At 37.0% G+C, this 24,792-nt stretch overlaps 1 protein-coding gene across 1 annotated transcript in view; it reads right to left on the bottom strand.

The window, feature by feature from the left end:
- ASPM (assembly factor for spindle microtubules) overlaps window positions 1-24,792 on the bottom strand; it is a 67,145-nt gene that overhangs the window by 25,256 nt on the left and 17,097 nt on the right. Inside the window, 14 exon segments of the mRNA XM_060285081.1 lie at window positions 3,843-4,037; window positions 9,063-9,191; window positions 9,311-9,453; window positions 9,558-9,765; window positions 10,811-11,032; window positions 11,476-11,561; window positions 11,651-11,796; window positions 13,839-14,014; window positions 14,527-14,657; window positions 15,210-15,351; window positions 17,670-17,737; window positions 18,012-18,257; window positions 19,965-20,111; window positions 20,514-20,609. Coding sequence (XP_060141064.1) covers window positions 3,843-4,037; window positions 9,063-9,191; window positions 9,311-9,453; window positions 9,558-9,765; window positions 10,811-11,032; window positions 11,476-11,561; window positions 11,651-11,796; window positions 13,839-14,014; window positions 14,527-14,657; window positions 15,210-15,351; window positions 17,670-17,737; window positions 18,012-18,257; window positions 19,965-20,111; window positions 20,514-20,609 — 2,135 coding nt within the window.

The raw sequence follows: 24,792 nt of genomic DNA, 5'->3' as shown, positions 1-24,792 counted from the left end.
GAGGACATAAAAATTCCAAATGTGTATGCACCTAACAAAACATCTTCAAAATACAGGTGGATAAAACCAAAGGGAGAAAGATATATCCACAATTATAGTTAGAGACTTAAATACTGCTCTCTTGGTATAAGACTAAATAAACAGAACACCAGTTAGGATATAAAAGAACTGTTAAATATCGTCACCCAAGTAGATCTAATTGACATTTATAGAACACTCCACCCAACAACAGAATACACATTCTTTTCAAGTACACAGAACATTCACCAAGATCAAAGACCAGCAAACTCTGTCTGTAAAAGGCCTATTAAGAGAAAATAGTTGCAAATCACTGACAAACAACTTGTACCCAGAATATAGAAAAAGTCTCAAAACTCAATAAGATAAGCTCTCAATTATAAAAATGGGCAAAAGATTTCAAGAGACACTTCATAAAGAAGATAATCGAAAGGCAATTAAGCATTTGAAGACATATACATAGCCATTAGGAAAATAGAAACTAAAACCAAGACACCACTACACATCCATCAGAACGACTGAAAAACATGGAAATCCGTGTTGCTAAGGATATGGAGCAATTAGCATCCTTACACTTTGGGAGTGGGCAGCAAAGTGGGTTAAGCCACTCTAGATACAGTTTGGTGATATCTTATGGAGCTAAACATACACTTACCAAATGACCCAGCAATCTCATTCCCAGCTGTTTACCCTAATGGAATGAAATCACCTAAAACTGGAAACAATGCAAATACCTCTCAACAGATTAATGTATAATCAAATTGTGGTACATCCATACAATGGAATACTATTCAGCAATGAAGGAGAATAAACCACTGATACATGCAACAACTTGGATGAGACTCAAAGGCATCCTGCAGAGAGGGAAAAAAACCAGTCTCAAAACTTACCTACCGCATGGCTCCCTTATGCGACATTCTCAAAAAGGCAAAACTATGGGAATAGAGAGCAGAGCTTGGGTGCCTGGGGCTGGGTGAGGAGGGAGAAAGGACCGCAAAGAAATAGAATGCAACAGTTCTTCTGGGAGATGGAACTGTTCTGTATCCTGATTGAGGTGATGATTTCACAACTGTGTTTAAACACATGTGTATGTGTGTTTAAATCTGTGGAACCACACACCAAAAAAAGAAAAGCACATTTTACTGAGGGTTAATTTAAAAATTTTAATTTTAATCAACGTAAAGTTAAAATTTATTAAATTTAAATTTAAAAAAATTTATAATATACCTAGGAACAAATGAAGATATTTAAGACCTCTTGCATCAGATCATAAAACCATTTTAGGAGACTTTTAAAGACGGCCTAAATAAATAGGAAATAAATACCACGTTTAGTAGCTAAAGATATCAATTCTAACTAAACTGACCTATTCAATTAAATCTCAATCAAATTCCAATATTTTTTAAACTTCAGATTCAAAACGTGTGAAAATGCAGAGGACTTTAGAATAGCCAAAAACTTCTTAAAGAAAACAAAGAAAGTTTTATCTACCAGACATCCAGATTTCTTGTAAAACTAGAGTACATGGCTCACTGGTAGACAAAAAGAACAATGAAATAGAAAAAACTCTAGAAACAGAACCACACATATAAGAATATTTTATGTATGCTAAAGATAGCACAGCAGGGCTTCCCTGGTGGGGCAGTGGTTAAGAATCTGCCTGTCAATGCAGGGGACACAGGTTCGAGTCCTGGTCCGGGAAGATCCCACATGCCGCGGAGCAACTAAGCCTGTGAGCCACAACTACTGAGCCCACGCGCCTAGAGCCTGTGCTCCACAACAAGAGAAGCCAACGCAATGAGAAGCCTGCGCACCACAACAAAGAGTAGCCCCCGATCACTGCAACAAGAGAAAGCTCGCACGCAGCAACGAAGACCCAACACAGCCAAAAATAAAATAAAAATAAAAAATAATTAAAGATAGCACAGCAATGAGGCAAGTGTGGTCATTTCAGTAAATTGTAACTGAAACAATGGCTATCCATATATACAAAAAGAAAAATGGTCCCTAACACAAATCATATGCAAAAATTAATTTCAAGAGAGATCTAAATGTGAAAGACAACACATTAAAGGATTCAGAATATAATACAGGAGAATATCTTCAAGGCCTTAGGTTGAAAAAACACTCCTTAAATGGTTCAAAAAAAAAAACAAAACCCACTAACCATAAAAGAAAATTAAGATCTTTCACTGAAGACATAAAACTATAAACCACGGTCTGGGAGAAGACATTTAAAACCCACATATCCAACAAAGGTCTGATAACCAGAATAGATAAAGATCTCTTACAAATCCACAAGAAAGCAAACAATCAAAATAAGAAACGGAAAAAAAGATCCTTGAAGAAACACTTCATGAAAGAAGACTTTCAATATGAAAATGTGTTCAATGTCATTCATTATCAAGGGAATGCAAATTAAATCTAAGATACCACCACACAACGACCAGAATGGTGACCAGGATGGCTAAAATTAAAGAGATAACTTCCAAGTATTATAAACAGCTGGTGGTGCTATAACCACCTTAGAAAAGTCCTTGGCAGTATGTACTAAAACTGAAATATATATACTCTAAGACAAACAGTTGTACTCGTAGGTATATGCCAAACAGAGTGAATATATTTCACACCAAAAGGCACGTTCATAAAAGCTTTAGTCATAACAACTCAAAACCAGAAAGCCAGATGTCCATCAACAACAGAACAGACAAATAAATTGCAGGATATTATAAAATGAAAGTTAAATCACAGTTACACTCAACAACACTGATAAATCTCCACAAATTTCATGTTCAATAAAAGAATTCACACTGTCTGAACCCCTCTATGTAAAATTCAAAAAACAGGCAAGACAATATTAGAGCATTTAAGGAAGATGTATAGGAAAAAGGCATGATTAGCATACATTAGAATAATGGTTACCTTCGGCTGGGCTGGGGGATTAACTGATTGAGAAATGCCTTCTGAGAGGCTAGCAATATTCTATTTCTTGACCTAGGGTGTGGTTACGTAAGTATTCACTTAGTGAAAAACCATTAGGCTCTACATTTGTGTTTTGTGCAATTTTTTATGTGTAATATTCCACATTAAAAAAAAGGTTCAGAGAAAGAGAATTTATTAAATCAGAATCTCTCACTTTCAGTAGTAGTAGCCAGAAACAAATCTCCAAGTTTATAAAATAGATAAAATTCAATGGCATTTACATAGGGTAAATTTAAATAGTACACCTCTCTGATGTTATTAAAATAGAATGTAATATCAAAGACTAACATTTGGATGTAAGGAATATGTCCATTAAGTAAAGTAGATAAGTTAATTTTTTTTTTTTTTTACTCAGTAGAAAAATTACATAGGCATTCTATAAACTGATGATAAGTAGTATTTCCAGCACTTGCCAACTAAGTGGGTTGGAGAGGAAGATGTACACTGTTATCCCCAAAGAAAAATTTCCAGGACTCATAGTAAAGATGCAAAAGAGAGTGTGGCTGGGTTTATGGATATACAAGGTAGAAGGATACAGTGTGCCAGCATGACCCACAGTGGAAGATTGCAAACTTCTAATGTAAAGCAAAGAAGACAGCACGGGGTACAGAATTAGACTGTTCCCTCCTTCAGAGCAAAGGAGGTGTTTCGATTTGTTTGACCTTTATGCTGAACACAGCCAAGAGTTTTACATGTAGCAGGGAGGTATCAAATATTTGTTAAGCTTAAGTACTACATAAAATATAGAAGCCTAAAATATAATAATTTAAAACTTTATCATATTTTACTTTCTTAAAAATGTCATTAAACCCTTTTAAATTCAAAAATTCAGAATACTATACCTGAATAACAGATGCTGATTTATTTTGAACTTTTTCTAGTTTTTCCTTTTTTAACATTAATAATTTTCTCTTCGCTAAGAGTCTTCGCCAATATTTCTGAATGACCAATGCTGCGTTGACCTCCTTTTTGAATTGTCGTTTAGTTAGAAAATTGATTACAGCTGACTGAATAATTCTTGCAGCTTTGTCTCTCTTCTAGGAAAAAAAAAAAGCACTTACTCACTTAAGACCCTAAACCATTATTTGTAAGAAAATCACCTGTTAAATATTAATCAAATCGATCCTGGAAATAAAATGTCCCCCAGACTTATTGTAAAATATGCTCATCACTTCTGGGCATGTTGAAATAGCTGATATATTGTTGAACATATTGAATAGACGTGCAGATATATTTATATGATAAAACAAAGATTCCTAGGAAATATCATCCTAAAATAATGATCACAGACATGTTTGATTTATCACAGATCATCGGTAGTCAATATAAAGTCAATTTAAATGTGGTATGTGTCTCATTATGGTGCAGTGAATTCATGTTTGATTTGAGAAAGGGATGGATTGTAGGAGAAAAAAAGAGACTCTAAAACAAATGCTTTACAGTATAAGGTGGTACTGTTCTGCTACAATTTGAAGAAAGGAATTCACAAAAAAGGAAAGGCAAAATACCCTCCTTTATCCCCAGAATACATGGTGGCTTTAAGCCATACAGGCTGAAGAGAACAGAGTACTGGGTTGTGATAACTGATGCCAGCATTGCCCTGCAGCATCGGTGGCCAGAGAGGAGCTGGCTGCCCCGGGAGCGCTAGAGGCCAGTGCCCTGCACATCTCTACTTCTTACCTCTAATCATGAATTAGTATGAATAATAAAAGATTAAATACCAGGTGTCAGGCACCATTCTAAACACTGCAGGAATGATTCACCCAACCTCACAACAACCATTAAGAACAGATGAACAGGCACTACTCTCATGGCCATGAGGAAACTGGGGCTGAGCGCTCAGGTAGATAGTCAGTCCACCAGGAGGATGGCCAGGATTGGACATAGGTAGTCTGGCTTCAGAGTTCGTGCTCTTAATCATTTTGCTATACTCTTCAAGGCTAGATCTATCACTTCAGTTCACCTGAATTAGAAACTGGAATATAAATTATTCATCTAGTGAAAAGGAACAACTTAGAGATCGTCTGATAACCCTTTGCATTGCTGTCTGGGACCACGCACTACGCAAGAGTGGGCTCTACACAGAGATTAGCAGTTTGCCTCTACACAGAGATTAGCAGTTTCCTAGGGAAGGGATCAAACTGCTATTCTGACAGAGGAAAAAGGGAACTAATGGACTGAAACATATACTAAGGAATGGCGGGGGCCATATATTGGATCACACCCTTGAGTGAGGAAAGACTAGAAAGTTCTAAAATTAGGCTGAGGAATTATGTCCAACAAGTGGATTAAGCCATCTAACGTCATTGTCAGTGCCCTGTGAAGCCTGTGGCCTTTAAGGCTATAAAGATCCAAGTTAAAAGCACACCCCCCTTCACCAACACCCACAATTTCAAAACATATCACAAAGCTACAATAATCAAACAGTGTGGAACCAGCATAAAGACAGATATATAGAACAATGTAATAGAATAGACTGCCCAGAAATAAACCCCCATGTAACTGGGTAATTGATCTTTAACAAGGGTGCCGAGACCACTCAATGGGAAAGGGACAGTCTCTTCAATGAATGGTGTTGTGAAAACTGGTGTTTGGATACCAACATATCAGAGAGTGAAGCTGGACCCTTATCTCACACCCTATGCATTTATTAACACAAACTGGATGAAAGTCCTAAACATTCAACCCAAAGGTATAAAACTCTTAGTAGAAGACATAGGGTAAAATTTCATAACATTGGATTTAGCAATGATTTATAAGATATGACACCAAAAGCACAGGCACAAAAGCAAAAATTAGACAAAATGGGATTACATCAAACAAAAAATTTTGTTCATCAAAGGACACAATCAACAGAGTGAAAAGGAAACCTACATACTGAAAAAAAATTTTGCAAATCATATATCTAATAAGGAACTTGTATCTAGAGTATATAAAGAATTGTTACAACTCAACAATAAAAAATCAAATAACCCAATTAAAATATGGGCAAACGAAGATATTTCACCAAAGATGACATACAAATGGGCAACAAGCATATGAAAAGATGCTCAACAACACTAATCATCAGAGAAATGCATATCAAAATCACAATGAGATATCTCTAAACTACTACAAACAAACAACCAGAAAACAACAACTGCTGGCAGGGATCATGGAGTAGCTGGAATCTTTGTTCACTATTGGTGGGATTGTAAAATGCAACCCACAGTGACTACTATTAGAAAACAGTACAGTGGTTCTTCAAAAAAATTCAAAAATAGAATTACCATATGATCCAGCAATACCACTTGTAGGTAGATCTCCAAAAGAACTGAAAACGGGGTCGAAAAGAGGGATTTGTACACTCCTGTTCATAGCAGCATTATTCAAAATAGCCCAGAGGTGGAAGTAACCCAAATGCCCATTGAATGGATAAACAAAATGTGGTATATACACACAATGGAATACTATGCAGCCTTTAAAATGAAGGAAATTCTGCTGCAGGCTACAACATGGGTGAACCTTGAGGGCATATGTTAAGTGAAAGAAGCCAGTCACACAGGGATGAATATACTGTATGATTCCACTTATATTAGGTGTCTAAAGTAGTCAAAATAGGAAGTAGAAAGGTAGTTACCAGGGATAAGTGGGGGAGGAAATGGGGAATGGTTAATGAGTACAAAGTTGCAGTTCTCCAAATTGAAAAACTTCTGGAGATCTGTTTCACAACAATGCAAATATACTTAACACTACAAATGGTAGTGATCTGTAAACTTTAAAACTAGGAATAACCTAAAACACAGTTAAGATGGTATATTTTATGATATGTGTTCTTTACCACAGTTTAAAAGAAAAATATTTCAGGGGAATAAAAAGCACCCAACTGATTAGCTTAATAAAGAATACAATGCAGTTCAAAAGTAGCTTTTGAGTCAAAAGCTCTAAGGACCAGGGGCATTTTTGGATGCAATAAGTTGATGTAAAATGAAACTGAATTCAGCTTGTAGATCATCTCAATCTCAAGCAAACTAATGTGGAACAATTGTATGTGACATTAGAAAAGCTACAGAAGGAAAGTAGATAAGTTCAAAGAGCCAAGTATATTACAAAAACTAGCAACTATTTGAAAACTTACATAAACCAATGGCAAAAGTTCCCATACCCGCAGTCACTGACCACATGTCATCATTTTTAATTCTACCGTGTGGCTGAGCCAACGTGTTACCAGTTTATTTTTATTTTGCTTTGTATATGTAAAGAATTTACTTTGCTTTGGAACTGGTGCCTATTCACTCAGGAAGAACTAAGAGGTAGAATGTGTCGGGGACCCTTGGATAACCCTGCTTCATTCGTCAGGGAATTTGGGCTGTTTAGCCAATGCTTCTCCATCACAACAAGAGCTTGAACCATTCTATTCTCAATAAATAGTTTATCTAAATTATAATAATGACTAAAGGAAAATATAGAACCTGGAAAATAGCTACCTCAAGGTAATGTTTATGTGCTTACTACCTTGTGATATTTCTACAGGAATATGAAGGGAACCTGCTGCTTAATGTTCCCAATAGCAAATGAAGAGGTATACTTGGATCTCAGTGTAATTGTATAAGAAAAGGAGTATTGTCACCTGGAGAAAGGAGAGAAGCAGTGGTTTTCAAAAAAAAAAAGGGAAATTTCCAATACTTGGACAAAGGAAATAAATCAAGAAAAGGAATCTTGTGAGGAAAAAGCTAAGAAATTTCTGCAATTGATATGTGTGATTAATACAAGACTACCTTGAGCAGAAAACTAAGATTTCATTACCAAAAAAAAAAAAAAAAAACTAATTGATACCTGTTTCTTAAAATCTTAACTGTCTCATTTATTGCCATATAAAAAGAATTAATGAACTAATTTGAGGACTGGCCAGGAGGGTGCCCTCCCTGAAAACTTTGCTAAAACAATTCTCCGATAAGCCTCCAGAAGTGCAAGTTATCCTCCAAGGATATGTGGGCAAGGAGGCGGACCCTGGGAAGATAAGGGGTGAAAGAAGGCACAGAGAATACGTGGCAGCAGAGAACACCCCTTGCGAGTGTAAGCCACTGCCTACTTCCCAAAAGTTACTACCAAGACTTAGTGGGGCCAGAGCAGATTATTTCAATTAGTGTTATTTCCAGGTCTGATATGGTGTGAGAGAAAACATGGTATGTTTATGATTCGCCAAAATTTAGCTACTTTACAGCTACTAAGAACTTTATCGTAAGTGCATTGTAATTCAAAACCGAGGCGCAATCCTGGGTGAAATGTATTTCTGAAACAGATCTGATAAAATTTCTTAAGCATGGCTGCTTCTTTGATTTCTCCAAATAAATACAGCATCATTAGTGGAAAGAGTACTGAGATAAAAGGATTAAAATAGTTTTTTCAATTTGATCAAGGAGACCATTTCTCAGATTGTTAAAAATGATATTTTTCTCAGAACTCAAGAAAACTCTTATTTTATGTTAATGCAAAATTCATACTACTGGGGTTGCAAAGGAAAACAGTAAATAACATCCTTCTCCCTGTGCTCAGGTCCTAAACATTTTGAGAAATAAAACGATGGAAACCAAAATGCTGCTTTTAAACTAACAAAGGATAACCTAGAAGACAGTTCCATGGCAGACAAAATGAGCTGGCTAATTGAACTGCAGAATCAGGCAGGCGACACCCAGGCCCGAATGGCACTGGTTGGGGTCAAGCCTTCCAGAGCACAGCATGAAAAATTAAAGGAAAACTCCTGTTTCCCGGAGGCAAGTCAGAGTCCAGGAGGAAGGAGGGAAGAGCTGAGTCAGACCTCCCCAGTTAACTTTTCACCAATTTACAACGTGGTTAAGGTACTCCATGTCCCTTGGGGCAGAGGCTGGAAGAAATATTGAATGAAGGAAACATGAGGAGTTAGGGGAAAATGTTCATCCCCAACTCGAAACACACACAATTATGAAAATTACCTCAGTAATTTCCTACCTCGGTAAAACGTAAGAACAGTACCAAGAATCAATCAGCTGACATCTTATGAACTACAGTTTAGGTTATAGTGTTTTTTCATTTTTGAGGAGTACCTGATGGCGTTTTAGATCCTTTTTTAGCTTATATTTTCTCCAAGTTGTTTGTATAAGTCGAGCGGCTCTCGTTTCTTTACGAAGATCTAAAAGCCTCGCACAAAGAAATGACAAATAGGTAATAACCACCTAAGAGATAACATAAAAGATGAAAACAGAAGTTTCCATGAGACAGAGAATATAAAACTTCCTGTCGTCTGAGACTCTAATTATTAAGAGGTATTATTGGTTAAGAAACTTTTACTTACCTTCTCGTCGGGAATTGTATTTGACATATCTGAGTGATGGATCATAGCAGGTATTCCACCGAGGTCTCTAGCTGCAGACCTGACCAACTGAAAATTCTTCTTTTCATTTTCTAGGAGTTCTTTGTATAGTTCCGAAGTATTTTCTGCAATGCAAGTAAAAGAGAGAGATCAGATTAGACTGCTCTTGCCAGAAATCAGACAGGCCAATGAAAAAACTGGAAAAGTTAATCAACCAAAAGGGACTAACCCTGATCAAGTGCTTTAAGAGACAAATCCAGGGAACTTTCATCAGATTCAGATGATGAGTTTAACACCACAGAACCAGTTTGCGTACACTCTACGGTTTGGGTGGTACGCTGACATATGGCAGCAAAAGGCACATAGCAAGGATGGTAGTGGTGGATCAGGTAACACAACACCCGGCCATCTGAGAAAGACACTGTAAAATTCTCCACCTGATTGGAAATATCAGAAAAAGAATGAACTGTATTTAGATAGGAATATAGATTCTAATGGTTTTGTAGTCCATATTTCCTTTGAATAGCTGACTATCACGTTAATTTCTAGTAGCGCCTAGTATAATACCACATGCACGGCCAAATCCTCACCTATAAAATATCAGTCATATTGTTGTTCTGGGTTGGACAGTGTTCATCAAAAATTCATGTCCTTCCCAGAATCTCCGGATGTGACCTTATTTGGATACAGGGTCACTGCAGGTTTAACTAGTTAAGGTGAGATCACACTGGAGTAAGACGAGTTCTTAATCAGACGTGGCTGGTGTCTTTATAAGAAAAGGAGAGACGCAGAGACAGACACACAGGGAAAATGCCGTGTGAAGATGGGCAGTGATGGGAGTGATGTGTCTACACAGCAAGGAAGGCCAAGGGTTGCCAGCAGGACCGGAAGTTAAGAGAAAGGCATGGGACACATTCTCCCCTAGAGCCTCAGCACTAGGGTCTTCAGGGCTCTCTAGTGCTTAATTAAAACATAGACGATTACCCATATATTTGATGGTTTTTCTGTTTTATATTCCTTACCAGATATTTTATTCATGTGTGTCAGGACCATTTATTTTCATGTATTTATACTTAAACGTACATTTCATACAGAAATACAGGATCGATCTAACAAATGATTATAAAAGACACAGCTTAGACTCATCTCCTCCTCTCTAACGTCCCTCTGTGGTTTATTTGCATTCTCTCTTGTAATGAGGGTGTGATCCTTTGGCCCACAGTTCAATGCAAGCATCTCCTATTAAGACTCCCAACTAGGACATTTTTTTTTCTTGGTGATACATAAAATAATCGTGCATTATACAATTGGTGACAGATTAGATGACACTAGGTATGTGACAGTACCCTTACTCATTAGAGGAAAAGTTTGCTTATACATATCAACTAAATTATTTAAGAAATTAAAGAAAATATTTCACATGCTAAGTTTGACTTTAACCAAAATTTACTTAAAGAAACTGGGCTAAAACAAAGAACTTACTTTTTTATTATAGAAGTCACAGACAGCATTTACCCAATCCATCAGTAGCTTTACGCTTTCACTATATTGTTCAAAGTGACCACTATGCCTTTTTTCTTTTTTCTTACTGATAACAGCATCAGAATGGCATGACAGTGCAGACATTGTTCTCTTCATACTCTGTGTGTGCTTTAAAAAGTCAATTTCTTCCTTTAACTGATCTAAATTAAGGGAAATATCCACCTGAAATACGAAAAGAGGATACATATCTTTATATTTTTCATATATTATTTTTGACCCACAGAAGCTAAAGTCTTCTATTATCATGATTTTTTTTTTAAGGCAAATACAATCTACGTGGAAGTGATGGAATGTGTAAGTGGCTAAGTGCATGGGATCTGCGGCCACGCAAGCCTGGGTTCTAATCTCCTCTCTGCTTCTGTTCAATGCTGAACCCTAACTCCAGTCTCCTCCTTTCCCTATGAAGTAATGACAATTAGCTACCTTATAGGGGCATTGAGAAGATTAGACTGGAATATACTTAAAGCAGTTACCACAGTTCCTGGGACAGAAGAAAGTCTAGTTAGTAATAACTACTACTGTTAGTCTTTATTTGATGAAAAATGCTTTTATAAATCAATATTGAAAATTGATAAAAAGTACAAAATGTACCAAATGTACAATACCTGAAAAGCCAATACTATCTTCCAAAGCAAAGCCAGAGTTTTTTCTTTGTGCCTATCCACAATATCCTTAGAGAGGATTGTATTTCCTGCAAATGGAAAGATAGTCCGTTAGCACAATATGTGTACACATCAATTTTTAGTGAGAAGAAAAGTTTTATAGTTACTCAATTTTTACCATGCTCATCATTCAACTGAATTCCTCGTGATTTAAGAACTTCAAGAACAATGTCAACATTGTGCATCTTTTGAAGACGACTTATTGCAGGAATCCTGAGTTTCTTTGAGAGATTCCAGTTTCGTGTGAGAAGTTCCATGGTTCGCCTAACAATAGAGGAATTTTCAGATGAAATTGTTAGATAAAAACATACATGAAAAATGAACTTCATTTAAATAAAGTAATCACCCACATCAATCTTCCCGATTTAAAGGGTTTTAGGTTAGAAAGACCCCAAAATACTATCTCAAAACTCTGGTTGCTCCACAGTTAGCAAATAGAGTTATTTCTCATTTAAGTCGGGGGGTTAAGGTCTGTGAACAGAATGTAAGAATGAAAAATAAGATGCACACACACAAATGCACACAGGAACAGAACAACAAGGTTCTATAGGGAAAGGAAAGGAAAATGGACATTTATTGAGGGGCTACTGTATTCTACACATCAAGTAAGTGCTTTCTTTTATTTTAGTCCCCATGGCAAATCCCACAATCAGGCATTATTATCCCATTTTTGGCAGATGAAGAAACCAAAGCCCAGAAAAGTAAAGTAAATTGCCTGTGATCATACAGCTAGTAATGACAGGACTAGCTGTATCAGAGCTAAAACCCAGTTTTACAGTTTCCAAAGCCATGCTCTTATACCTATACCAGATAAGATAAAAATGCTTGAGTGCCTACCTTAAGAAGTCATTTATACCACAGTTTAAATCAAACTCTTAGTATCATGTAGTGTTTTACACTAGACAAAGATCCCTGTTTCCACAGAAAAATCAAGCCCCAACTGATTACCATATATAGTTAAAATTTCGCAGAATTGTTTACAGAACCATATTTCTAAAGGTTAGGAAGCAATGTACGATGATTGTAGGCCAACCACTCAGTCAACGTCTGAAGCGTTTCTGCAACACTAGACTGACTGCCACCTACAGCATCAGTGGATTAACCGTTCCCAAGTATCCTCAAATGACCTTGAAGACCTATGGCCATTTTGCTGACACTGAAGAAAACAGAAACTTGGTATGCAAGATCGAGTCTCTTAACTAGCAAGAGTTCCTCACCAATGACAAAGCATCAACACCCAACACTGGGAAATCCTCAGTAACTCCTATAAAAGCACAAAAATGTCCTTCATTGTCAAAAATAGCACTGAACATAAAGCCAATCACTGCTCCTCCTGGACAGTGGAAAAAGTCTAAAATCGTGAATTCCTACTGGCCAGAAAACAGATGTGGTGGCTTGGATTTATGAAATGAAAAATTAAATATAAAAATAATATGGAAAACATTATCAGCAAACGCTCTGGCCTATATGGAAATTACTCAAGTGAGAGGAAGCTACAGTAAAGTTCAAAAGACTGTTACCTTGCCATGAGAATATATGATCAGAAAAGAAAAGAAAGTTCATGGAGACTTAATTTAGAAGGCAACAAGGGACATGCATGCTGTTTTTGAAGAACTGGGGATTCACAGAGATATAGGGATCCCTTCCTCACAAATGTCAAACGTAATATAAATTAGAGAGTTTCCTAGAAACAAGACGGATGTCTTCAATCCACCTGTCCTAAAGAAGCCAACCAAGGCACAGTGTAAAGGCCACTCCTTCCAGAGCAGGCCCTGGTAACTGTTGTCACACCAAAGCCAATGTTGAGGATTCCAGTTTGTTACTGAGGAAACAGCGTGGGATCTGAAGCCAGACATCCGGAGCTGATTTCCACCACCACTGTATAAAACCTGGGCAAGCCACTTTATGTCTTCATCTCACATGTCCTCACGTGTAAAACAAGGTTAACACGACTAAAACTGGTCTCAAACGATGCACTCATGAACCCATTGCAGACGTAAAGCATCATTTAAATGTCTGCTAATTTAATTAGTTCCATGCTTTCCCCAACTCCTATTCTGGGGTATAAGTGGTTCCTACTCAGACACTGTCACATGCCAGCAGGGAGAAAAAAATGTGGATAGGAGACAAGGTTTCTGGGCCTAAAATTGACAACATTTTCCCAAACTTATCCCAACTTTTTTAAACCCTAGATTTATCCCATTACGTAAAGGAGCAAGAAAGATTGTGTATGTACAGAAAAAACTGTTTTCCAGAAAATTTTAGTCTATTCTAGTGAGCAAAATAATTCCATTTCTTATACTTACACAAGACGCACCCCACACTGCAAGTCTACAGCAAGATTTGTAACAGCAAAATCAAATTCATCGAAAGGTGTCTGAACATGGTTCACAGGTAATCCCAGGAAGCTCAGGTGACGGGAAAGGTCACCTTCACCACCTAGGAAGTTTCGTGAAAAAGCCAGAAGAATTTCTTTACTAGCCTATGGAAAAACAAGTGGCAGCTATTATATTCTAGAATTATAATTTTATTTACAATGAAAACAAATTCTTCAAATCATTCTGTGCATATAGAAATAAAATTAATAGTAGTATAAAAAGACGGTCAGTTTCATATCCCGTAGTAACAATGCGAAACTCATATATTTCCAATTTAAGACCTTTAAAGAAAGTGCTCATAATTAATAATACACTCTAAAAATTAGCATTAATTTGATAACATACTAAATTAGGAAAGAAATTTTCTCCCAAATTAATTCCTCAGAAGCATAGTGACATTCATTCTCAAATCAAAGTTAAGAACAGGGTGATATGCTGGTGAAATGTCAACCAATAAAAAGTTAGGCAGGGTTAGAACTACTGGATAGGCGTTCTTATTCTACTCCAGAGTCCTGTTCTTTGGGAAACTCACTTTTTCTAAGGAGGAAATATATAATAAAAACAGGCAAAAGTCTTAACTGTGAAATATAAACCAAATATAAACTGAAAACTATACCTTGAACTCAGCATCTTTACAGAAGAGACAAGGATCGTGATCAATAAGTCTGGAGATTTTAGCATAATCAAGGAAACAAACCAGCAGCAATAGCTTTTTCAATGTAAACTTAGACAAAGCTTCTTCATGACCTGAAATAAAATACAAAAAAGCCTAGCAAGTTAACCTGTACCCAAGCTGTTTTTTTTTTTTTTTTTTTGGTTCTGAATCTAGTTTTCTATATTTATTTATTCTGTTGTGCTTTTAGTCTATATATCCCTACTAAGGATTCTTGAGATGTGTTTTATATTTTAAAGTCAAATTATCTTGGAATTCTTTATAAGATTATAAAACTTCTTATATTTACCTTTTTTTCTGGCTGGGTTGGTTGCTTTGTTTTGGCAGGGGGAACGTAAATTGGTGCAGCCACTATGGAAAACAGCATGGAGGTGCCTCAAAAAACTAAGACTAGAACTACATGTGATCCAGCAACTCCACTGCTGGGTATACATCCAAAGAAAACAAAAATGCTAATTCAAAAAAATACATGCACCCCAATGTTCATAGCAGCATCATTTACAATAGCCAAGAGATGGAAGCAACAACCTAAGAGTCCATCAACAGACGAATGGATAAAGAAGATGTGGTATGTACATAATATATAGACATATAGATATATCTGCAGTTGAGGCAGAACCACTTACCATCTCCATATAGATGAGGAACGGTCGGGTGCCGGTACTTGGCTGCAATATCAGGATTCCAAAGCAACCGATTCAGAATAAACATTGCCAACCCTGTGACGTCACTGTTGTCTTCCAAAGGGATGAGTTCTCCATATATTGTCTAAAAAGAAATTCATGCTAGAGTTGGGACTGTGTCAGCTCTAAGGGGCAGTGGGATGCAAAAGGGGAAAGACAGACAATGACGGTCTAAGGAACTGGCGCTGTTCTACGTCCTAGATAGCATGGGAATAATAGGAATATTTGCTACAACTCTTTGGACTGAACATATAAGTTTTGTGCAATTTTTAGTGCATATAGTATATTTCACAATGAAAAAGAGACGAAAGCTCATGACTAAGACAAATTCTTAAAAATCATGTGACAAGTAATATTTACATTTTAATTTTTTCCTTTAAGAACTATCAAATGTAGGCCTGTTGCTCAAATTTAATTATAACTGTCCCACAGAGTATATCATGAAGGTACAACAGACACGTAAATAATTCTAAACTTTCGAATAGTTAACAAATGGAAAACCATCTGTAAACCATGGTTCTAAACTATCTGGGACGCTCAGATCTGTATATAATCAATGACTAAAATATGTCATTAATTTAACATCAATATGATTAGTATTAACGATTTTTAAAGCAATTAGAAAAAACTAAAAATATATCAAATTATATTTTATAATCTTACACTGACAAAACTAGACAAAAGCATGGGAAAGTATTAATATCTGCCAAAATACAGAAATTTTATCTTTATTTACTTTTTTTTTTTTTTTGGCCTGTGATGCTTTTTTAAGATCCTCAAAGGTCACACCCACTAGCAGAACCCTAAGGTGTGGTGTAAAGTAGAATGTTTTGTCCACAATTATTCATCCCTTCCTTCCCTTTAAAAGGTCTTATTCCCGAGCTTCCCTGGTGGCGCAGTGGTTGAGAATCCGCCTGCCAACGCAGGGGACACAGGTTCGAGCCCTGGTTTGGGAAGATCCCACATGCCGTGGAGCAACTAGGCCCGTGAGCCACAACTACTGAGCCTGCGGGTTTGGAGCCTGTGCTCTGCAACAAGAGAGGCCGCGATAGTGAGAGGCCCGCGCACCGTGATGAAGAGTGGCCCCCGCTCGCCGCAACTAGAGAAAGCCCTGGCACGGAAACAAAGACCCAACATAGCCAAAAATAAATAAATAAATTAAAAAAAAAAAAAAAAGGTCTTATTCCCAATAAATGGCATAGACTTGCTGTGTCTCTTGCAAGAGAACAAATATTTCTGCCTCATTTGTGTCTGGACAGATAATGCACTTTGGCCAGAAATACGGTTGGTAGTGATGCACACTACATGTAAGCATAAGTTTTCAAAGGCATTGCATGTTTCCACCGAACTCTCCTATGTTTTACTTCTGCCACAAAAAAGCTATGCCCCAAATAGACAGGTTCTACTTTAATTGAGGTTCTGGAACTATTTGACATGTGAAAGCACAGCCAGGTGATATATAATTTTCTAATTAATCTTTCACTGAAAGAAATAAGAAATTGAATTGAATTTCAAATCAATTGAAATAAGAATTAAAGTAAGAAGTCTTAGCAAGGACACTATCGAGCTGAGTGACCAGAGTAGGCTTCTTATTCATTGCCTCAATTCCTTGATAAATAGCCAGATTATTGTAAAGATTCCTTTCAGTACCAAAGTTTTTTAATTCAAAAGCCTAGAAGTAATTGAAGCAAGAATGAGATATCCCACATGACAAAAGTAAAAAGCCTGAACAAAATATGAGTACACCAGTAAAAGACTGAAGGAAATGGAAACACTGAGGATTGTAATAAAAGAATATTTTTAAGAGTCAACTCCTAGTGGCTTTCTAATTCAGTTAGTTTTAACATTCTAAATATTATTGAACCATGCCCCACGTAAAAAACTCAAATTCCGATGACGTTTCCATGAGAGGTGTTCCATCAAAATGGTTCCAAAGGCATCAGACTGGTGTAGATTCCAGTCCTGACCAGTCATTGGCATTCAGCGGGTCACTTAACATCTGAGCTTCTGTTTTGTCAGTGAAGTTGAAATAATAATACATACCTCACTGGGTTTTATAGAGATTTAAATATGGAAATGTATTTACAACACCCTGGCATTGTCATTGGTAAATGCTCAGAAAGGAGCTAACTATACTTGTTATTACATCTGGTACCAAATTATATATTGTATATATTTAAGAAACTAACAGGAAAATTGCTGTATAACAAAATGGCAAAATATATAATGATGGGGTCTATTAACCTAATGAGCATTTATTAAGGGACCTTAAATTTCATACTGAAAGATCAATTAAGCTAACCAAATGACTTTATAAGTGAAACCATCATTTTATTAAAGAGTCTATTAAAAGTATATAATAAAAAGATGTTCCTTTTTTCAAAAACTGAAAGGTGTACTTACCTCTAGGCCGATTCGTAGCCACAAAGGATTATATGACAACAGCCAATTCAAGACTTTCTGTCGTTCTCCTGGAATACATGTGAAAAGCAAGTAAGCTCAGATCACTAATCAGAGACAGTAAATAAAATTTCATGGAGAGAAATCAGTGGCCAAAATGGCAAATCACATATATGAAATAAGTTAAAGTATACTTCCACTCTTTAATATACGTACATGATCACATTTAAGTTTGTGAAAGTTTAGGCCACAAAGTGAAACCATGTACATATATTTGACTCTGAAATAAAAAATTTCTAGAGTATTTTTAAACAATTAATGTCAAGATTTCTATAATCTTCTTACCCACATCTTTCCAGAGGTGTCTGTCTTTTCGAACAATTAACCGTCTAGCTTCAATTTCAATTTCAAGCTTTTTCATAGCTTTAACCATTTTTTCAGAAGTAAATAAGCGACATGCAGCACGACGTAATCTATTCAAACTGCAGCGAGCGGTATAAGCTCTGAGAGACACTTCATCCTTGGTAGGAGCTCTCGGGACACTTATTTTATGTTGACTCTCCAGTCCCAAAAGAAGAGTGGAAGCATTTACTGGGTAAAAACGAAAGAAAGAATGTTTTTGGTTAAACAATATTTATATACATTTTAAAACCCTGCAATAAATGCAATTGAAGATGGCCAAGACAGAACCTATTCCCCGCCCCTTCCAGCCTGCTTCTTCTCTTTCCCACCTCAAAATAAAGGTGTCGCCATTCACTCAGAACCTTAGGCCATGCTATCATTGCAACATCTTGGCTCTTGCCTTCAAACTGTACCCCAAGTCTAACCATTTCTCACAACCACTATTGTCCAGGTTCCAACATGATCACCTCTAACCCAGACTAATGGGAGAGCCTCCCTGACTGGTTTCGCTGCTTCCACCCTCTTTATAAATTAGAAAGCTAAGCTGCTAAAGAATGTGATTTGTTAAAATCAGTTAAATTTTGAAATGCAATTTGAATTTTTATAAAACACATTTTCTCTCAAAAAGAGAACTAAAAATCATGCTTTGTTTACTTTTGGAAAATAAAGAAAAGTACCTCAGAGATCATCTAATCAAAGGGCCTTTTAATGTAAAATTCCCATACACACTTCTCTGACACTTACAGACCAGTGTCTGCTGGAACACTGCAGCAATGGAGAAAGCATCTCCCTAAAGTCAGCCTGGGTGTTGCTTTGGCAAGTTAAATATTTTAAAGGGTTTTTCCTTAACTTGAGTAGAACTGATCCCTATACCAACTTCCATGGGAGAGCAGCCCAAGTGAAGCTTCCTTCTCTCAGGAGAAAACTCTTTAAATATTTGAAGGATATCATGTTTCCATCCTGTTCTATACTTGAGTTTCTCTCTTTTCCAGAACAAACACTGAAATATTTTTAAAATTCCCCATATCAACTGGTTTTCAGAGCCCTCATAATTATATACTTGTCTACAAACTTCTTAAACTAAGGTACAGTGGAGACAACATCCCTAATCAGGCCACATAAGACTTAAATTGATTCACCAGGACATTACACTTTATTAATGCAGCTAAGACTGAACTGGATTTCTAGGCAGCCATGTCTCACTGTTAGTGCAGATTGAATCTATACTAAAGTAAAACCCATTCACTGCAAAGGCTAGAAATTGAACTGGCTGAGGAGCAGGAAGATAAAGCAAAAAGAAAAAGTAAAGTTCGGAACTTTCAGCACAAAATTCTCACCCGCACGATCTTGAGTATTTGTGTTAATGATCTAGCGAGCCATGCCATTAACTACAATATAGTAAACATGTATAACTAAAGAATGAAGAATCACGTTAAAAAACTACCTGTTAAGGGACTTCCCTGGTGGCGCGGTGGTTAAGAATCCACCTGCCAATGCAGGGCACACGGGTTCGAGCCCTGGTCCGGGAAGATGCCACATGCCGCAGAGCAACTAAGCCCGTGGGCCACAACTACTGAGCCTGCACTCTAGAGCCCACGAGCCACAACTACTGAGCCCACGTGCTGCAACTACTGAAGCCTGCGTGCCTAGAGCCAGTGCTCCGCAACAAGAAAAGCCACCACAATGAGAAGCCCACGCACTGCAATGAAGAGTAGCCCCCGCTCGCCACAACTAGAGAAAGCCCACATGTGGCAACAAAGACCCAACACGGCCAAAAATAAATATAAAATAAATAAATAAATTAAAAAATATATATTAAAATAAAAATAAGTATTTTTAAAAACTACCTGTTAAAACAAAAGTATTATTTAATTTAAACATTAACTAAATGTTTACCTTCAGAAATATTTGTTTTTACAGTGAAGTCATCAGGAGTTAATATAAAATTTAGCCACCAAGTAAAGCCCTGTTCCTGCTTTTCCTTCCAGCGTTCATCATAAAACATGTTTTTTGCAGCAAACGGCATTGGGTGTCTAGGAATACCTAAGAATACAATTAGGTTATGGCATAAGAAATTTTCCTTTAAATTATTATACAATCTATAGCAAAAGACCATTTTTACCAGCAAAACCACCTTTAAAACACTGAACAATGTTTGCTTGTTCACTACTTCCTAGAAATAGCTGAAAGCATTTTGAGTATAAAATGTAGTCAAAGTAAAAGAGAAAAGGTATGGCCATACCTCCTGGTTTTTTAAAAATCCCAAGTAAAGTGGGTCAATTTCATTGAACTCTGAGAAAATATCCTGTTATTTGAATACACACTTTAACAATTTTTCAAAGCCTTTATTTGACAAAAAAGTATCAATTCATTTCCATTTGAAATGCAATTAATGCTTCATTCCATGTCAGTTTTTCATAGACTTTAAAGATATTAAACACTTGCCTGTTTTTAGTGGTTTTATGAAGGTCAAATTAGATTGTGCCACAGGAACAATGGGTTTTGTCTTTTTGTTTTTTTTAAAATTAGGAGTTCTGTGTCCTAAAGACTCTAAAATATATGAGAAAACAGAACAATAGCATTAAAAAAATGAAATAAATTCTGTGAATGAACTGCTGACAAGTTAAGGTTTGGGCTCTCCAAAATCATATCCGTTTAGAAAATGCTGAATAAACACTATGTGCCAGGGTATGAACTCGGGTAATAAAACTTATGTCTGAAGTTACAGACCAGAAACTACAGTATATTTTGTGTCTACAGAAGCTAGGGTTCAGATTCAACCAGTTCACTGTGTGTGTGTATACAGCAGACTCCGTGCCAGGTGCTGAGAACGCAGAATGGAAAGATGTGGTCCCGGCCCTCAGGAAGCTCTCGGTCTAGCACAGAAGTGTAGAAAGAATCACAATACACTGCATAAGGAGAAGTACACATGAGGAGTCATGGGACAAGGGGAGAGAGAGCTAAGTCACCTAAATGGCAGGACAGCCTCCTGGCAGGGGTGACCCTGAGCTGACCCTGCAGTGGACGTGACACACCAGGAACGGGGCCTTCCACTGAACTGCAAAGTGCCCGGAGCCAAGAACACAGATAAGAAAAACAAGACAAAAAAGAGGTTGGAAGAGGTAGAAAAGAATTCAATACTATGAAAAATAACAGTGACAGCTAACAGTCGAATACTTTGTGCCAGGCACTATCAGAGTCTTGCAATTTAGGTTACCTCATGCAGTCATCACCAGAAACCTATGAGAAGTGCGCTTTTATTCTCTACATTTTATGGAATCAGGATACTGGAGCTTAGAGCAACTAAGCCACTTGGTCAAAGTCACGCATGCTAGTAGGTGGCAGAGCTAGACAGTATAGCTCCAGAGCCTGCACTATTATTCAGTTAGAAGTACCTGGTGGGCCAGTGAAGGATTAAAGTCCAGGCAGTAACACCATCATATATATTTCAGAAGACAGAATGGACAATGGAGTGACAGGAGTCAAGCGTAGAGATGGAAGCCAAAAGGAAGCTATCCCAGGGGCCTAAGTTAGCTATGATGAGAACTTAAAGGAACACGGACGCAGTGGAGACAGATTAGAGAAGAGTTGTTTTCACAGCAGAACTAACAAGGCTTAATGTCAACTGACTAGGCAAGTGATGGAGAATGAGAGCCCCGATGGGTCCCCGTGCCTCACCCCGGTGATGAGGAAGACAGTGGGTGGTCCCTACAAGTAACCTGTCCGAACGCAGTTCACTCCCTCAAAGGCAGGTTTCACACCAGCTCGCGCTGCTGCTCAATACAAACAAGAAGCCAATAAAGACAGAGGAGGGAAAGCTAAGGCCCAGGGCAGAATCCAGCCCATGGCTGTTTGTGTACAGTCTGCAAGCTAAGAAGAATTTTCACATTTATAAATACTAGTTGGAAAAAAAAGAAAAACCCTCCAAACAATTATATTTCATGACACATGAAGATGATATGAAATAGTCACACCTGTTCATTTACACATTGTCCATGGCTGTTTTCCCTTCCACAATGGCAGAGCTCAGCAGCTGTAACAGAGATCGTATGTCCTGCAAAACCTAAATATTTACTATCTGGACCTTTAGAGAAAAAGTTTGCTCAGCTTTGATTTAGAAGAGTTGCAAATCTACTCCAACTGTCAAAATAAGGAGTATGACCAAATTGTTACATAATAGTTATTAGGTTATAAGGGTCTTTGCACTGTAACATATTTAAAAATAAAAATATGAGGAAAAGTTCCTCATTCTGAAGGTTTGCAAAAGCTGGCCCCTCCACCTAGAACCATTTTATTCTGTGGGAACCTTCTTTGGACAGGTCTCACAGCTTCTTGTCAGTCACGTAAAGCCAAGTAAAGTGCCCCCACTTCTGTGCTTTCATGATTCCCTGTGCATAACTCAAAGGACTGGGAACAACTTGAGGACAGGAATGATACCTTTTCTCCTTGTAGCCACAGAGCCTAGAACAATGCATAGGACATAGTAGGTACCTTATCAAGGTTGAATAAATGCATCTTGAAAAACTGACTTCTTTTTCTGCTCTCCTGGGTTTGTCAGAATAGAAAGAAGGCAGACACTCTTAGTGAGTTACCATGCTCATAAATCAGATATCCAGTGTGTGCAATTCTCTTTAAACCTTGCAAAGAGGTTCAGCTCAGCTAGGCAGCCACCTCAAACAAACTGCAGGTTCAAGTGTCAACACATCAGTGGTTTATTTGCTCATTCATTCATTTACTGTGTCATTCATTCATCATTTAGTGTACACCTTGTAGGAGGTCAAAACAGATATGTTCCTTACATTCAAAGAATTTGTTATCTGGTCAGAATATTTCTATAGGAAATAAAATGATGCGAGCAAAGAAATGGAGTTAACAGGTAGATACGAGATGTCTCGTATGCTGCATTCAAATTTGCTAAGGGAATATACATAAAGGAAAAAGTCATCAGGGAATAAAGTACTAGAAATCAGTGAAAGATTTGAGTTAGTGAGAAAACAACATATATGAAAGTTAATAAGAGGATGCATGGTCAGGAACAAGATAAGGATGCCCACTCTCATTACTTTTATTCAACATAATCTTGAAAATCTTAGCCACAACAATTAGGCAAGAAAAAGAAAGAAAAGCCATCTAAATTGGAAAGTAAGAAGTAGAAACTGTCACTATTTGCAGATGACATGATGCTATATATATGGAAAACCCTAAAGACACCACCAAAATACTGTTAGAACAATAAACAAATTCAATGAAGTTGCAGGATATAAAATCAATGTACAAAAGTCTGCTGCATTTCTGTACACTAATAACAAACTATCGGAAAGATTCTTACCACATCAAAAAGACTAAAATACCTAGGAATAAATTTAACCAAGGAGGTGAGAGGCTTGTACACTGAAAACTATAAAACATTGTTGAAAGAAATTGAAGAAGACACAAATAAATGGAAAGATATTCCTATGTTCATGGATTTGAAGAATTAACACTGTTCAAATGACTATACTATCCGAAATCTACAGATTCAATGCAATCCCTATCAAAATTCCAATGGCATTTTTCACAGAATGAAAACAAACAATCCTAAAATTTGTATGGAACCATCAAGAAAGACCTCAAATAGCCAGAGCAATCTTGAGAAAGAACAAAGCTGGAGGCATCATGCTCCCTGATTTCAAACTAGACTCAAAAGCTACAGTAATCAAAACAGTATGATATTGGCATAAAAACAGACACACAGATCAGTGGAACAGCATAGAGCCCAGAAAAAAACTCATGCACATATAGCCAATTAATTAATGACAAAGGAGCCAAGAATATACAATGGGGAAAGAAGAGTCTCTTCAATAAATGGTGTTGGGAAAATTGAACAGCCACATGCAAAAATATGAAACTAGACCACTATCTTATACCATACACACAAAAAATAACTCAAAATGGATTAAAGACTTAAATGCAAGACCTGAAGCCATAAAACTCTTAGAAGAAAACATAGGGGGTAAGCTCCTTGACATCAGTCTTGGCAATGATTTTTTTGATCCCACATCCAAAGCAAAGGCAACAACAGTAAAAATAAACAAGTGGGACTACATCAAAATAAAAATCTTCTGCACAGCAAAGGACATCACCAACCAAATGAAATGGCAGTCTACTGAATGGGAGAAAATATTTGTAAATCATATATCTGATAAGGGGTTAATATCCAAACTATATAAAGAACCCATACAATTCAACAGCAAAAAGCAAACCATCTAACTAAAAAATGGACAGAAGAGCTGAATAGACATTTTTCCAAAGAAAACATACAGATGGCTAACAGATACATGAAACCATGCTTACATCACTAACCATCAGGGAAAGGCAAATCAAAAGCACATTGAGCAAATCACCTCACACCTGTCAGACGGCTGTTATTAAAAAGACAACAAATAACAAGTTTGGAAGGGTGTGGAGAAAAGGGAACCCTTGTTGGTGCAGCCACTATGGAAAACATTATGGAGATTTATCAAAAAATTTAAAACAGAACTACCAAATGATCCAGTACTTCCACTCCTGGGTACTTTCTGAAGAAATGAAAACACTACCTTGGAAAGACACATGTTCACAGTAGCATCATTTACAACAGCCAAGGTGAAAACAACCTAAGTGGTCACTGATGTTGTATACATATGCCATGAAATATTAATTAGCCATAAGAAAGAAAGAAATCTTGCCATTTTCAACAACATGG

This window comes from Globicephala melas, chromosome 1, assembly GCF_963455315.2.
Source record: "Globicephala melas chromosome 1, mGloMel1.2, whole genome shotgun sequence".
Lineage (NCBI taxonomy): Eukaryota > Metazoa > Chordata > Mammalia > Artiodactyla > Delphinidae > Globicephala > Globicephala melas.
This window is presented reverse-complemented; position numbering and strand designations above follow the sequence as displayed.